Source organism: Panthera pardus, unplaced genomic scaffold, assembly GCF_024362965.1.
Source record: "Panthera pardus isolate Hobbes unplaced genomic scaffold, ASM2436296v1 HiC_scaffold_25, whole genome shotgun sequence".
In the NCBI taxonomy this organism is placed as follows: Eukaryota; Metazoa; Chordata; class Mammalia; order Carnivora; family Felidae; genus Panthera; species Panthera pardus.
Window position 1 is genome coordinate 27,436,699 of NW_026526821.1, and position 17,400 is coordinate 27,454,098.

Below are 17,400 nucleotides of genomic sequence, written 5' to 3' on the forward strand. Positions count from 1 at the left end.
AAACCCAAGATCTCAGTGGATATCAACTGTGGTCAGATGTGACTGTTTATTGTTAATTATGAGAATAAGGCCCACAAAAGCATAGTAGAAGGCAACAAGCCTGGAATGATTACTTAATTGTTGTCAAATATTTGGATTTTTGCACACAAACTGGCTTTGAGTTTACCAGTAAATCAAAAATTGCTATGGCGGAGTGGGGAGCAAGGGTGGCTCCGTTGGTTGGGTGTCCGACTCCTGATTTCAGCTCAGGTCATGATCTCACAGTTCATGGAATTGAGCCCCACGTCGGGCTCTGTGCTGACAGTGTGGAGCCTGCTTGGGATCTTCTCTGGCTCTTTCTCTGCCTCTCCCTGGCTTGTGCTCTTTCTCTCTCAAAATAAATAAATACATTTTAAAGAAGAAAGAAACTTAAACAGTTTTCATGCTGCAAACTGACTTAACATGACGTTATTACCTAATTGTTTAATTAGCATGGCCACCACTTCTAACTCCTCTGTATTCTTTGCAAACTACAACTTTCACATTCACAGCATTTGCCTTACTTCAGACATTGTGGTGCATACTTGTTAAAAAAAGATAAGGAAAGGGGCACCTGGGTGGCTCAGTTGGATAAGCATCCACCTTCGGCTCAGGTCATGATCTCACAGTTCATGGGTTCGAGCCCCGCGTCGGGCTCTGTGCTGAAAGCTCAGAGCTTGGATCCTGCTTCCGATTCTGTGTCTCCCTCTCTCTCTCTATCTGCCCCTCTCCCGCTGGTACTCTGTCTCTCTCTGTCTCAAAAACAAATAAAAAACATTAAAAAGAAATTTTTTTAAAGATAAGGAAAAACATAAAACCCAACCTCATGGCTTATGGGTTATTTTGGTCTTGTAAGGATCTGTTTCTTTATATTTCAAATAATGACGTTAGAATAGAGTTGTATGTTGAAGTTCACGTATTAAATTGTTCTCAAAATCGGGGCACCTGGTTGTGTCCGACTCTTGGTTTCAGCTCAGGTCATGATCTCACGGTCTGTGGGTTCAAGCCCCACATCGGGCTCCACGCTGACAGCGCAAAGCCTGCTTGGGATTCTCTCTTCCCTCTCTCTGCCCTTCTCCTGCTCTCTCTCTCTCTCAAAATAAACTTTAAAAAAAGTTTTAATAAATAAAAAATAAATTATTTTCAAAATCGTGTATATGTAGATTACATCTGTGAGTTTTAAAGAAATATAATCACCCTTTCATATTAACTAGTTAACCTAGAATGTAAATTGGGTATGATTAAGCTACATTAATTTCTTTTTTGTTTATTTTTTATGTTTATTTATTTTTGAGAGAGAGACAGAGACAGAGTGTATAGACGATGAGTGTCAGAGGAAATCTTTGCTACCAGAGCACCCCTCCTCATCCCCATCACCCCCCCACACATCCGCTATCTCAGCCCCCATCCCCCTCACCCCTCCACATCCCCTATCTCAGCTCCCATCCCCCACCCCTATCGGGGCAGATTATCTCCTCTTGCTCGTTGCCCTGCTCTCTCATCCAGGCGATCTAGGAGTCTGCAAGCCTACAACCAGTTAACTATTAACCAATCCTTGTTAAACATAGACTAATCAGCAAAGGAATATGTAAAGAAAATCGGCTGCTGGTTCCATTAGGAACTGAATAGTCACTGTTTTCTGAGTCTAGCTCTCCCTCTGTCTCCCAGACCAAATCATCTTCTGACTCCTTCAATCAAACTACCTCCTTCCCCTGACCACAAGCTGGGTATACAAACTCACGCCTCATGTATTTTTTTTTTATTGAAATTGGCCTGGCCAAAGTGAATGGTGTAGCACGTGGCTCCAGCTGGACCAGTCAGAATTCTCTCCCGGGATATTTCCATTTGGAACCAGGATCTTGTCTCAGGACCTCACCCTGCAAAGGAATGAATCTGGGGCTGCTTTCGGCCACATTCTCTATCACACAGAGAATTCTGTCCGCAGAACAGGACAAGATGAACACCCAGAGAGAAGCATATGGATAGAGAAGCTTGATGACATTGGAATCACTGGACCAGGCTTGCTTGAAGCAGCCACATTTCTAGACACCTCAGAAATTTGGGTGGATAAATGTCTTTTTGTGCCTAAGTTGGTTTGAGTTGGTTTTCTATTACAAATTATCCCTGTCTCCATATTTAGTCAGAGAGGTTAATCTGTGGTGTTCACTGCATAACACACAAACTAATACATTCCACAAGGCTATGCCTGTTTCATATAAAGTTGGAACCTTCAATTCAATCACTAAGAAACTCCATGAGACAGACACTGCCGCCAGCGATTGGCTGAAATGCCTTGGTGATGGCACGCAGAGTTCAAACTGGGCTAACCAACAACCTAGGGTCAAATCTAGAAGACTGAGAGTCTGGATGTCTATGTCCCCTCAAAATTCACATGTCAGGAGAGCCTGGGTGACTCAGTTGGTTAAGCGGCCAACTTTGGTTCAAGTCACAATCTTGCGGTTTGTGGGTTCAAGCCCCGCATCAGGCTCTCTGCTGTCAGTGCAGAGCCTGCTTCAGATCCTCTGTTTTCCTCTCTCTCTTCCCTTCCCCCTGCCTCTCTCTCTCTCTCCCAACAATAAATAAACATTTTTAAAAAATTCACATGTAGGGGCGCCTGGGTGGCTCAGTCGGTTAAGCGTCCAACTTCAGCTCAGGTCACGATCTCGCGGTCCGTGAGTTCGAGCCCCGCGTCAGGCTCTGGGCTGATGGCTCAGAGCCTGGAGCCTGTTTCCGATTCTGTGTCTCCCTCTCCCTCTGCCCCTCCCCCGCTCATGCTCTGTCTCAAAAATAAATAAACGTTAAAAAAAAAATTAAAAAAAAAAATTCACATGTTGAGGGGTGCCTGGCTGGCTCAGTCAGTGGAGCGTGCAACTCTTGATCTCAGGGTTGTGGGTTTGAGCCCCACGTTGGGTGTAGAGATTGCTTAAAAATGAAATCTTAAAAAAAAAAATTTGTATGTTGAAATCATACCCCCCAATGTGACTGTATTTGGAGAGACGGAGTATGGGCAAGGGAGAGGTAGAGAGAGAAAGAGACACAGGATCTGAAGTAGGCTTCAGGCTCTAAGCTGTTGGCACAGAGCCCGATGTGGGGCTTGAACTCAATTCCTGGTTTGTTAATTGGTCCTCCAGTGGAGTGTCTGACCTTCCAGTGATGGTCATCCACTGGCCATCCTCCAGATTCCAAAAGAAATCAGTACCTTCATCAACCATGAATCTCCTGAGCTGTGAAGAAAAATGCATGCTGAAGTGAGAATCTAAAAAATAAGTCCAGCCTCTCCGAGCGCTGCTCCATCACAAAACTTCCTCTCTTAGTCTAGGTTGCCCATCTGGACATGACCCCAGGAAGCTCAGTTAAGGTAAGAAAAACATCTGAGTAAGAAAAGGCAAAGCATGGCAGAGAGAGGATGACCCAAACCATGGAGTCCCTTGGGATCTAACTATCCCTGAAGAGAAGAACAGGGCCCAAGAGTAATTTGTTATAATCAGAAATGCTTCTTTTTAGGGCAGCTCCATGGGCCTAAAGCCAAAACTGTTTCTCTGATGAAAGGCGCCAAAGGTGTCAATGGTCCTCCAAAATTAGCAGCCACCTGTAGCACCCTGCACTGTCCCCACGGGTCTAGCCAGTCTCCACTTGACTTTCGCACATAACAGCTTTTTGCAGTAAGTAGTAGGTTTCTTCTTTTCAGATGAGTCCTCTAAGTAAACTCCTGTTCTTCTTTTTTTTTTTTAATGTGTTATTTATTTATTTTGAGACAGAGAGAGCAGGGGAGGGGCAGAGAGAAAGCATCCCAAGCAGGTTCTGCGCTGACAGCACAGAGCCCAACACGGGGCCCTATCCCAAGAAACGTGAGATCATGACCTGAACAGAAACAGAGTCGGACACTTAACCTGACTAAGCCACCCAGGTGCCCCAGTAAACTCCTGTTCTGGGAAGGGGAGCAGCTTTGACTCTGTTCAGCTTCATTTTGTTTTAATTTGGGAAGAGGGAGAGTAATCTGTTGAGTGGTTCTTCAAGGACCTCCTCTGAGTTCCGAAAGGGCTGCCTGTGGCAGAGACAGGTTTGTGGTACAGATCAGTGGTCCGTGTCATCATCAACTTTGGGATTTCTCAACCTGGAGTGATAACCCGTCAGCCTTTCCCTCTCTAGATAACTTTATATATGCCCACATGCGTGATTTTTAATGATCAGAGAAAGGCCGAAGAAGAAAGGACAGGGCAAAACACATCTTAGGGGAAGAATTACATTAGGAATGATTTTGTAGGGGAAGGGAAGGGGGACATGTACACTGTGTGGTTTTAGCTTGTTGACCAAGGGATCTTTATTAGATTAAGGGGGTCGCATTCTATTCCTACGGTGCTAAGAGTGTCTTGATGACTGCATTTTATATGTTTTGAATTCACCAAACGAAAGCCTTGCCACTTTGTTCTTTTTTCAAAATTGTTAATTTTTTTTTTTTTTTGGTCTTGTTACGTAAGTGATAAGATCAGCCTGTCTGTTTCTGAAGAAAGAGAAATCCTGCTCAAGTTTTGATAGGGATTATGTTGACTCTATAGTCACCAAAGCATATAAGGAAATGCTCAGATTCACTGGTAATTGGAGAAAAGCAAATCAAACCAATAATGGCATTGGTAAAATTAGAAAACTGGATAGTGGTACATGTTAGAGAAGATGTAGAAACATAAGAACCCTCAAATACTACTTGAAGAAGTATGGACAGTTCATCTTTCTGAGAACAATCTAGTACTTCATTAAGTTCATTATACACTTATCTTATGACTCAAGAATTCTACTCCTCATTATATCCCAAAAATATTCTTGCCCAAGTCCTAAGAGGACATGTACTATGTAATTAGTTAGTTGCAGCATTATTGGTATTAGCAATACCAATACCAATCTAAGGCAATCTGGACAGCCATTCTGGAGTCATGGATCAATAAAATTATATGAATACATACTTTAGAATATAACATGTAAGATGGGAGCAACAGATTCGGTATACACATAGCTATGTACGTAGACATTAACTACTATAGCCCTGAGTGGTGAAAAAAAAAAGGAACAGACATATAATACCATTTACGTAAACTTAAAATATATGCAGAAAACAACGCAATTAAAAGAACACGTACACCTGTCAGAACGGCTGAAAGGAACAACTCAGGAAACAACAAATGTTGGTGAGAATGCAGAGAAAGGGTACACTTTTGCACTGTCGTGGGAAATACAAACTGGTGCAGCCACTCTGGAAAACAGGCTGGAGATTTCTCAAAAAATTAAAAATAGAACCACTTTACGACCCAGCAATTGCACTACTAGGTATTTATCCAAAGGATACAAAAAGGCGGATTCGAAGGGGCACATGCACCCTGATGTTTATAGCAGCACTATCAACAATAGCCAAATTATGGAAAGAGCCCAAATGTCCATCAACTGATGAATGGATAAAGAACACATGAATGGTTGGGGTGCCTGGGTGGCTCAGTCGGTTGAGCGTCCGACTTCAGCTCAGGTCACGATCTCGCGGTCCATGAGTTTGAGCCCCGTGTCGGGCGCTGGGCTGATGGCTCGGAGCCTGGAGCCTGCTTCCGATTCTGTGTCTCCCTCTCTCTCTGCCCCTCCCCCATTCATGCTCTGTCTCTCTCTGTCTCAAAAATAAATAAACGTAAAAAAAAAAATTAAAAAAAAAACAACACATGAATGGATATGGTACAAACACATATACATCCACACATACACATAACACACACACACACACACACACACACACACACACACACACACACACGGAATATTACTCAGCCGTCAAAAAGAATGAAATCTTGCCATTTGCAACAATGTGGATGGAGCTAGAGTGTATTATGCTAAGTGAAATAAGTCAATCAGAGAAAGACAAACACCATATGATTTCACTCATATGTGAAATTTAAGAAACAAGACAGATGAACATAGGGGAAGGGAAGGAAAAAGAAAATAAAATAAAAACAGAGGAGGCAAACCAAAAGAGACTCTTAAATATAGAGAACAGACTGACGGTTGCTGGAGATGAGGTGGGGGGAAGGGCTAAATGGGTGACGGGCATTAAGGAGGGCACTTGTTGTGATGGGCACTGGGTGTTATATGCAAGTGACGAATCACTAAATTCTACTCCTGAAATCAATATTATGATATGTGTTAACTAACTTGAATTTTAAATTTAAAAAATAAAAAAAAAGATTACTACTGCATGATCTCACTTATATATGGAATCTAAAAAAGTCGAACTTGGGGCGCCTGGGTGGCGCAGTCGGTTAAGCCTCCGACTTCAGCCAGGTCACGATCTCGCGGTCCGTGAGTTCGAGCCCCGCGTCAGGCTCTGGGCCGATGGCTCGGAGCCTGGAGCCTGTTTCCGATTCTGTGTCTCCCTCTCTCTCTGCCCCTCCCCCGTTCATGCTCTGTCTCTCTCTGTCCCAAAAATAAATAAAAAAACGTTGAAAAAAAAAAAAATTTTTTAAAAAGTCGAACTCAGAGAAGCACTAAGTACCATGGAGGCTGCCAGTTGCTGCATGGGGGAAATGGGGAGAGGATGGTCAAACTTTCCCTTGTACAATTAATAAATTTGGGAAAGCTGGGGTGCCTGGGTGGCTCCGTCGGTGGGGCATCCGACTTCGGCTCAGGTCATGATCTCACGGTCCGTGAGTTTGAGCCCCGTGTCGGGCTCTGTGCTGACAGCTCAGAGCCTGGAGCCTGTTTCAGATTCTGTGTCTCCCTCTCTCTCTGCCCCTCCCCCACTCACGCTCCGTCTCTATCAAAAGATGAATAAACGTTAAAAAAAAGTTTTTTTAATAAAAATAAAAAATAAATTTGGGAAAGCTAATGTATAGCATGGTGATTTTAGTTACTAATACTGTACCGTGTACTTGAAATGTGCAGAGAGGAGATCTTAAGTGTTCTCACCACAAACAAAAAAACAGTATCTATAGGAAGTGACGGATGTTTTAATTGGCTTGATAGTGGTAACTTCACAACATACGTGTATATCAAACCCTCATGTTGTCCACCTTAGATATGTACAATTTTTACTTGCCAATTGTACCTCAATAAAACTGAAAGAAAAAGAATATGTAAAAGATATTCATTAAATTCATTAGAGCCAAGGGGAGGGGAAAGATAATAGGGTATACAGTTAACAAGAAATGAATGGGTAAAGTAAGAGATGAGCCTTGCCCAGACCAATGAGTCTGTGTCACAGAGGGGTGCTGAATTCAATAGCTGAGATCGAAAACAATGGTGGGGATGAAAGGAGTAGACAGCAAGTGATAGAGCTGCTCGCACTGAAACCTAGACCAGCTGGGAAGATTTTGCCCACTCCTGGCCCCGGGAAAATCCAGAAGGCACAAGCCAGAGAACGTTCTCAATATGCTGCGAAAATTCAGAGGCCCGTTATTTTCAGGGAGGTTTTCCTACACTTCCTGGCCGCATGTAGCAGGCAACTAAGCTACCAACTACTTTGTCTTCGCCAGGTCTGATGAGGACACTGCAGACCTGCGCTGATATTCTGATAAAATTATCAGGCTTCCTGAGGATCTAAGGAAAAGAAGGTAAGACAAGATGCAGAGAGCGTACTATACGGTCTCTGCTGGGTGAAAACAAGCTGGCTTCAGAATTACATGACAAATCACCATTAATACTGTCAGTCGCTTCCCCTCTTGAGTGAGTCTGGGCCAAGAAAGAAAACAGAACTCACCGTGCTTCCTACCGTCTGTCCTCCATCCTGAATTTCAGCTTTGAGCACAATCCCGGAAACAAACGCATGACCATGGTGAAAGTACCTCTGGATGCTAATGTCTACAGATTCTACACATATATGACAAAGAAGCCCTTATAACTCCAGATTCCACATATCCAGGGTTTATCGCTGATGCATTCTAACTCTTGCAGAATCTGAGAATTAAAAAGGGATCTGGTGAACAAGATCAATAAATGGAAGCTCAATTCAAAGGCAACCCAGTGAATTAATAAGTGCTCTATTATAATACCGCAGGGAACTAAGGGAAGGATAGCAACCAGGAAGAAGATCTATAGAAAAGCAATACTAATAATGAGAGTATTTAAGAGTTATCGGACATTTTTAAAGTGCCAAGTACAGTACTGAGAACTTTGAGAATCTTACACACATTTTTGTAAATAATGCAACTGAGGTTTTAGTAAAACTGCTGAAGGTCACAGATAAGTAGTAGAACCAGGACTTGAATTCATGCCTGTCTAACAACAGAGCCCCTGCACTTAGTTGCCACACAACCCCAACTCCCAGTGACAACAGTGTTGGAGCATGAGCCCAGTGCCAGTTATATACTAAGGTACCTACATGGACCACCTCACCTTGGACTTTTAGCAACAGCTTAGAAAAAGCTATAAAGGGGGGCGCCTGGGTGGCGCAGTCGGTTAAGCGTCCGACTTCAGCCAGGTCACGATCTTGCGGTCCGTGAGTTCGAGCCCTGAGTCAGGCTCTGAGCTGATGGCTCGGAGCCTGGAGCCTGTTTCAGATTCTGTGTCTCCCTCTCTCTCTGCCCCTCCCCCGTTCATGCTCTGTCTCTCTCTGTCCCAAAAATAAAAATAAAAAAACGTTGAAAAAAAATTAAAAAAAAAAAAAAGAAAGAAAGAAAAAGCTATAAAGGACTTGATCGTGACATCTGCTAGTCACCCATTATAAAGAGGAAGAGGAGCAAATATGCCTATCCTAAAGGATTTAATAAACCCAAAGAACTTGGACAACTCCTACATTTGCCAAATTTAAGACCTGGTGAGTTCACACTTGGATTATTGCCTTTCCTTCTGGCTAACACACTGTAAAAGGAATTTAGGAGAAATGGCATTAGAGCACAGAAGAGGAACCATGACAATGAAAGTACTTAAAATTGTTATTAAGAAACACAAGGGGCATCTGGGTGGCTCAGTCGGTTGAGCATCCGACTTCGGCTCACATCATGATCTCGCGGTTCGTAGGTTCGAGCCCCAAGTTAGGCTCTGTGCTGACAGCTCAGAGCCGGGAGCCTCCTTCGGATTCTGTGTGTGTGTCTCTCTCTGCCCCTCCCCCACTCACACTCTCTCTGTCTCTGTCTCTCTCAAAAATTAAAAACACATTAAAAATTTTAAAAAGGAGAAGAAGAAGAAGAAGAGGAAGAAGAGACACAATAGGGTATCCAGGTGGCTCGGTCGGTTAGGCATCTGACTCTTAGTTTCAGCGCTGGTCATGATCTCACAGTTTGTGAGTTCGAGGCCCACATCAGGCTCCACACTAGCAATGGGATTCTCTCTCTCCCTCTCTCTGCCCCTCCCTTGTGCTCTCTCTCTGTCTCCCTTTCTCTCAAAATAAATAAATAAACTTTAAAAAAAAGAGAGAGATGGGAAGAAAGGGGTTAACAACAGTCCTACAATCAATCTTCTCCCTTTATCAGGGATGCTCCTGGAAAGAAAGAAAGAAAAATAATAATGTTGACTCTATCAGATCCCCTTCTAAACATGCAAGCAGACCCGGAGAACTCACCAATACCATTCACTAGCAGCAGTCTTTAGCTAACAGAATAATCTGCTCTGAATATATCTAGAATTGTTTCTAGTAAACAAACCTGGAATCTATAATTTATAAAGACATGGCTCCTTAAAAAATGTCATGCATGTATAACGTTATGTAATTTTCAGAGACTAAAATGGAAATGTTTCTTAAGGAAACATCCCCGTTTGTGTGATACGCTCACATGCATCACTTAGACATCACTCAGAAATCTCCTGCATTAAAACCCAATCCACAGCTCATTCTAATGAGGCACATGGGAGCTGGGAAGTGACATGAACACCTGAGACTTTCGCATGTTTTCCCTGTGCTTCATAATTACCTGTATCCTTGAAATTGTTACTAAAGCTTAACACAGGAAAGATCTTGGATTCCAGTGAACCTGATTTGAATCCAATCAATCTTTTGTGTTAATCAGGAAAGAAAGCAAATATTGCTATATAAGTATATTCATCTCAAAATTTTTCAAAAAACCCACTCTGGAAAACAGTATGGAGGTTCCTCAAAAAAACTAAAAATAGAAATACATACATTCCAACAATTCCACCTCTGGGTATTTACCCAAAGAAAACACAAGCACTAGTTCAAAAAGACATATGTACCCCTATGTTTACTATAGCAATATTTACAATAGCCAAAATATGGAAGCAACCTGTGTTCATCAACAGATGAATGGATAAAGGAGATGTGATAGATTAGAGATAGAGATAGATAGAGATAGAGATACACACACACACACACACACACACACACACAATGGAATATTACTCAGCCATAAAAAAAGAATGAAATCTTGCCATTTGCAACAACGTGGATGGACTTAGAGGGTATAATACTAAGTGAAAGAAGTCAGACAGAGAAAGACAAATACCATATGATTTCTCTTACATGTGGAGTGTAAAAAGCAAGAGAAACAAACAACAATAGTAGAAACAATCATAAATATAGAGAAACATAAAATTATGAAAAATAAAATCACAAATAATCCTTCCCAAAGATAAAGACCCTTAAAATTAGGGGTACATATCCTTCCAGATTATATTTTTTTATATTTTATGCATATATATGTATATGTATAAATACATATAACAAAGACTAGCTCATACTATCCCATAACTTTCCTTTCTCACTTAATTTTCACTCATTTTTTAAAGAGATCACACCAGCTTTTAATCTTGTAGGTCCTCGATTAACACTGTTTAAAGCTGCATGGAATTCTAATGTGTTATGTACCATAAATCAGCAAATTCTCTATTGATGGACATTTACATTTTCACATCCTTATTACGAGCAATGCTAAGAAGGAAATACAGTACTTAGACATCTTTGTGAACTTATCCATTTACTCTATGCGTGTTAATTCTGGGTCAAAGAGTAGCATAGTTTCGTTCTGTTTAACTTTGCTTTAGACATTGAATATATATTGCAAATTGCTCTCCAAAATATACTGCATTGATTTAAACTCACAGGAACAGTACTCAGTTGTCCCTGTGTTGCCTCACCCTTACCAACAGTAGCTAGAAAGTGTATTTTCAAAGACTGGATGCTAGTCTTCCAGATATTCTGTGAGAACTCCGCAAATGTATGCAGTAGCCAATGAGACAGTCTGGCCAAATCCTTTGGCCCTAACGGCGGAGATTTCTGCTTTATTTTACTTTATTATTTGCTCACTGCTCAACTTTTGATCTCATTTGAAGTCGTATAAAGATTAGAGCTCCAGGCAAGTGACATAGGTAGTTCTGTCCATCCACCCCACTGCACTGTCCCCAAACATGTCCCTATCCTTCAGGCATGAAGTTCTTGCCTCTGGCTTTTGCTGCTCCCTTGTTCCTGGCTTCAATGACCGTAAGTAACCTGGAATTCTCCATATTGAGGAGAGAGTGATGGAAGGGAAGGGAGATGAAAACAAAAGCATTAGATACATTTATTTTTAAAAGGAAAGAAAAAATTTAAGTGCACATCTATTTAGAGGAGCAGGAAGAAATGAATCAGAGAGAACAGATTTAAAAAAAATAAAGCTAGACTTCTCTGAATATACCCTATTTGGAAGATCTGACTTTGGAATCATTTAAATATTTGACCTAATATAAGAATATCAAAATTTTTAAAGCAATCCCTAAAAATTAAAAGCAAAAGAAATCAAATTAAACCGTGTGTAGAACTGGTAGCATGACCACAAATAGAAGAACTATTTAAAGTGCTGGGAGGGGCTCCTGGCTGCTCAGTCAGTAGAGCATGCGACTCTTGGTCTCGGGGTTGTGAGTTCGAGTCCCATGTTGGGGGGGTAAAGGTTACTTTAAAATAAAATCTTTTTTAAAAATGTGATGGGAAATAATCATTCCCGTTTTGTTTGTAAAAGGAGAAATGGGAAAAATAAGATACAAGTTCATCAAAAGGGTACTGTTTTCAGCTAAACCACTGTACATCCATATGCGTAAAGTGATGTAAAATTAGAAAGAATCCTGAGGATCCACATTTTTAGATGTGAAAAGAGCTCTTGGGCATATTAAATTGTAGCGAGGAAGCTAAGGACCCATAAGCATAGGATGATACAATTATTTTGTATAATTTGCTCAATTTCATTGAGTAAATTTGGCTTTTTGTTCTTTTGGCATACAGTTCTTTGAATTTTGACATGGTTGTTTTTCATGCCTCAAGTTCATTAACAAACATACCGGGTATGTTGAATTCGAGTTTGAAAAGAGATTGCACCTTTTAAAATGTTCCTTTTCACATCTGCTTAATGGATTACTTAAAACATTCTTATTTCTCAAGCAGTTGGTGTCTTACTATAAACAAAGGTGCAGTGAATCCAGATCCAAAGTACACAGTCATCATATTTAGTAACCACCACTTGTTTTCCACTGAAAATGGCAAATTCTCCCCTGGACCCTCCTCAGAGTGGCTCCTACAGACCACAGAGGCTGTGAACCTCCAGATGCTCTGTCCCAACACAGTGCGATTGGAAGCTGTGCAAAAGGCACGACAGACACCCAAGACGAAAGATACCGTAGCACCACACCAAGTCCCCGCCTTATTCCCCGGTGTTGAATTTGGACACGTTTAGATTCGTGCAACCACCGCCACAAACAGAACATACAATAATAGCTTCATCACCTAACAAATACCTCTTTCTATTCAAACTCTTATCCCACCACAACCCCCGGCAACCATTGATCTATTTTCCATCACTGTGGTTTTGCTGTTTCCTAGGATACCCGCTGAATGAAATGTTCTGTGCCTGGCTTCTCTCACTCAGCTTGTCTTTCAGGTCTATCCAATTTTCCATGTGCATCAATGACTCATTCCTCTTTCCTGCCGAATAGTATTATATTCTAGAGATCTAGTGCAGATTTTTTTTTTCTCCTTTCCCTCATTGAGATCATTTGGGTTTTTCCAGTTTAGGGCTGTCACAAATAAAGTTGTTATAAACATTTGTTTATAGGTTTTTGGGTGGTCCTAGGTTTTCATTTCACTAGGGCAAATACCCATGTGTAGGACTGCTAGGTCCAATGGGAAGTTGATGTTTAACTTTAAAAGAAACTGACAAACCATTTCCCAGAGTAACTGGGCCCTTTTGCATTCCCACCAGCAATTCAAGAGATAACAATTTTTTCCACATCCTTGCCAGCAATTGGTGTTGTTGGGATTTTTATTTTAGCAATTCTTATTAACATTGTTTTAAAATGTTTTGAATGTTTTGAATGTTTTAAAAATTCACAGCTGGGGCGCCTGGATGGCTCAGTCGGTTAACTATCCAACTTCAGCTCAGGTCAGGATCTCGCCATCTGTGAGTTCAAGCCCCACATCGGGCTCTGTGCTGACAGCTCAGAGCCTGAAGCCTGCTTCAAATTCTGTGTCTCTGTCTCTCTCTCTCTCCCTGCCCCATCACTGCTCACACTCTGTCTCGCTCTCTCTCTCAAAAATAAACATCGGAAAAAAAATTTTTTTAATTCATAGGATTGGGATGCCTGGATGTCTCAGTCAGTTAAGCATCCAACTTCATTCAGCTCAAGTCATGATCTCACATTCATGAGTTCAAGCCCCACATCGGACTCCACACTGTCAGCTTCTCTCTCTCTTCATTATTCTCTGCCCCTTCCCCTCATGATCTCTCTCTCTCTCTCTCTCTCTCTCTCTCTCTCTCAAAATAAAAAAATCATAGGATTAAAAGAAAAGATATTATATATTATTTATGTAATTAACACAAAACACAAATACATAAAAGGAAGATAAAAATAAGCATCCAATTCAAGAACCTATAGGAAAAACATCAAAATTAACTTTTTGGAACTGAAAGAAAGGCATATACATACTGAAAATAGTTTGCTACACACCCAAATCCTCCCTTAAAGCCAAAAGCAAGCAGGATAGTGTAAGGGCAAACACAAATGAAAAAGATGAGCCTTGCCTCACTCGCCTCCGATGGCCTGCCTTGGTGCCCGCACGCCCTGCCACTGCCCTGCAAAAATGTTTCAGTTACCTGCAGTCTTTTGCCAAAGTAGGCGAGGGTCCAGGGCACTGGCTCCTCATCTCACTCGGGCCTCCAAAGATACAAAATTTGGTGCAGATACGTGAGCCTTAATGCTCCAAGGTATAGACCTTTTAGCGGATGTTGTAGCCGTTACTATGGGGCCAAAGGAAAGAACAGCGATTATTGAACACAGTTGGGGAAGTCCCAAAGTAACAAAAGATGGCAGGACCGTTGCAAGGTCCATGCCACTTAAAAGATAAGTATCAAAATATTGGCCCTAAACTTGCTCAAGATGTTGCCAATAACACAGATGAAGAGGCTGGCGACGGCACCACTACTGCTGTGTCCTGGCACGCTCTATTGCCAAGGAAGGCTTCGAGAAGGTTAGCAAAGGTGCTAAGCCAGTGGACGCCAGGAGCGGTGTGATGCTAGCTGTTGATGCTGTAAGCGCTGAACTTAAGAAGCAGTCTAAACCTGTGACAGCCCCAGAAGAAATTGCTCACATGGCTAGATTTCTGCAAGTGGAGACCAAGAAGTTGGCAACATCATTTCCGATGCAATGAAAAAGGCTGGAAGAGAGGGCGTCATCACAGTAAAGGTTGGAAAAACAAGAAACGATGAATTAGAAATTACTGAAGGCATAAAGGTTGATCGAGGTTATATTTCTCTGTACTTCATTAACACAGCAAAAGATCAGAAATGTGAGGGGCGCCTGGGTGGCTCAGTCGGTTGGGCGTCCGGCTTCGGCTCAGGTCATCTCACGGTCTGTGGGTTCGAGCCCCGCGTCAGGCTCTGTGCTGACAGCTCGGAGCCTAGAGCCTGCTTCGGATTCTGTGTCTCCCTCTCTCTCTGCTCCACCCCCACTCATGCTCTGTCTCTCTCTGTCTCAAAAATAAAAATAAACAGGGGCGCCTGGGTGGCTCAGTCAGTTAAGCGCCCGACTTCGACTCAGGTCACGATCTCACAGTCCGTGAGTTCGAGCCCCGTGTCGGGCTCTGTGCTGACAGCTCAGAGCCTGGAGCCTGCTTCCGATTCTGTGTCTCCCTCTCTCTCTGCCCCTCCCCCGTTCATGCTCTGTCTCTCTCTGTCTCAAAAATAAATAAACATTAAAAAAAATTTTTTTTAATAAAAAATAAAAATAAGCATTAAAAAAAATAAAAATAAAAAAAGAAATGTGAATTCCAAGATGACTATGTTCTACTGAGTGAAAAGAAAATGTCTAAAACAGAAAAACAAGAAAATTTCTAGTGTCCAGTGCGTTGTACCTGCTCTTGAAATGCCAATGCTCACTGCAAGTCCCTGTTCATAACTGCTGAAGATGTTCACGGAGAAGCTTTGAGTACACTTGTTTTGAATAGGTTAAAAGTTGGTCTTCAGGTGGTAAGCAGCCAAAGCTCTAGGTTTTGGTGACAACAGAAAAAAAATTGTTTAAAGACATGGCTATTGCTACTGGTAGTGCAGTGTTTGGGGAAGAAAGATTGACTCTAAATCTTGAAGGTGTTCAGCTTCATGACTTAGGAAAAGTTGGAGAGGTCAATATGACCAAAGATGATTCCATGCTCTTAAAAGGAAAAGGTGACAAGGCTCAAATTGAAAAACGTATCCAAAAAAATCACTTGAACACAACAGTTAGATATCACAACTAGTGAATATGAAAGAGAAAAGCTGAATGAACATCTGGCAAAACTCTCAGAGTAGCTGTGCCGAAGGCTGGGACAAATGATGTTGAAGTGAGTGAAAAGAAAGACAGAGTTACAGATGCCCTCAATGCTCCACGAGCTGCTACTGAAGATTCTCTGGGAAGGGGCTGTGCCCTGCTTTGGTGCATTCCAGCCTTGGATCCAATAACTCCAGCTAACGAAGATCTTCAAAATTCCTGTGATGACCATGGCTAAGAATGCAGGTGTTGAAGGATCCTTGATAGTTGAGAAACGTATGCAAAGTCCCTTAGAAGTTGGTTATGACGCTATGCTTTGGAGATTTTTTGAATGATGGTGGGAAAAGGAGTCACTGATCCAACTAAGGGTGTAAGACCTACTTTACTGGATACTGCTAGAATTGCCTTTCTGTTAACTATAGCAGAAGTCGTAGTCACCGGAATTCCTAAAGAAGAAAAGGACCCAGGAATGGGTGGAATGGGTAGACTGGGAGGGGGTATGGAAGGTAGAATGTTCTAACTCCTAGAACAGTGCTTTACCATTATTAATGAACTGTGAGAGGAAACTCAAGGCAGGGCCCTTCAACAATAACTTCAGAGAATTCCACTGGAGGAAATGACTGAAGCAAAGTCTGGCTGGTGTTTAAGAAAATCATTATAACCATCAGTTACTGGTTTCGGTTGACAACAAATTCTGATTTACTGCTGTCATTGTCCATGCTCACAAAGAATTTATTTTGTACTTTTGAATAAAAAGAGGCATTTTTACTACTATTATGTTAAAATCGGGATTTTCATACTTGCCATCACCAGATGAAAAGTTAAGAAGCAGTCTTTCTGTGGAGAACAAGAATAATTGTGTACAAAGTAGAGAAACAGCCAACTATGTGGCGACTTTTGTGTAATGGAAATTTGTTTAAAGTTAAAATAAAAAAAGAAAGAGCCTTATTTCTCCCTGTTAGAGACTTATCACCCCTCCCCTCCCTTTTCTTAGAGCATTTACTTTAGAAAACTTGTAAGTTCCTTCTCTTTCTTTAAAACATTTATTATTATTTTTTTAGTGTAAATAGACTTCTTGACCACTTTACAACCCAGGAATGTCTTTCTCAAAGACCTGGGCGCCACCTCTCTGAAATGTAGTCACAGTTTTTGTGGGTAGGTAGGAGCCTAACTTCAGCAGGTTCCTCAGGCTCCTCGCTCTAAGTTTCAAAACTACCACCTGCCACAAGGATATGAGAATTTTGTTTTTCCTTTGGGTGAAACCAATCAGCAAACACAGAGAAGCCACTCCACGTATCAAGTGAATCTAGGATCAGCAATGTGTGACAAATGGTACTTTCTGGTCCTCTTCAGGGCTAGGGAGTGTTTGTCTTGAGAACATGTCTGTAATGAGTTGTATCTTCTTAGCTATAGAAATGGGTAAGATTTTGGTCTTTGCAATCTCTTGGCAGATTGTCTACGGTATGTATCACGTCCTGGTTTAATGCTTATTTAGTGACAAAACAGTTTTCTTTCTCTTCTACGTCTGTGGGGAGGTTTTATGGGTTGAGAAGAGATTTTATTTTTAATTACATTCCCCCCAACAATAGCAAATACATACATACATGTGCATGCACACACACACACACGCACACAGAGAGATGACATCGTCAGCAAAACTAAGTGAAAAAAAAAGAGTAGAAAGAAATGGAAGTGAAG

The 17,400-nt window shown here is 41.6% G+C and overlaps 2 protein-coding genes and 1 pseudogene across 2 annotated transcripts in view; 1 reads left to right on the top strand and 2 right to left on the bottom strand.

Annotated features, from left to right (window-relative positions):
- The window catches only part of DEFB128 (defensin beta 128), a 40,056-nt gene extending 36,725 nt beyond the window's left edge, over positions 1–3,331 (bottom strand). The window contains exon 1 of the transcript XR_002082526.2: positions 3,163–3,331. The gene's annotated coding sequence lies outside the window, so the exon portion shown is untranslated. The remainder of the gene's footprint in view (positions 1–3,162) is intronic.
- Positions 3,332–12,303: 8,972 nt separating this feature from the next.
- Positions 12,304–12,866, bottom strand: LOC109272223 (cytochrome c oxidase subunit 7C, mitochondrial-like). The gene is made up of 2 exons (XM_053890874.1): positions 12,813–12,866; positions 12,304–12,604 (listed from the first exon to the last, which is right to left on the bottom strand). Exons 1-2 carry the CDS (start codon positions 12,864–12,866, stop codon positions 12,335–12,337), a joined length of 324 nt encoding a protein of 107 aa, XP_053746849.1. The 3' UTR covers positions 12,304–12,334.
- A 1,175-nt stretch (positions 12,867–14,041) lies between these two features.
- LOC109272603 (60 kDa heat shock protein, mitochondrial-like) lies at positions 14,042–16,222 on the top strand (annotated as a pseudogene).
- The last annotated feature ends 1,178 nt before the right edge of the window (positions 16,223–17,400 follow it).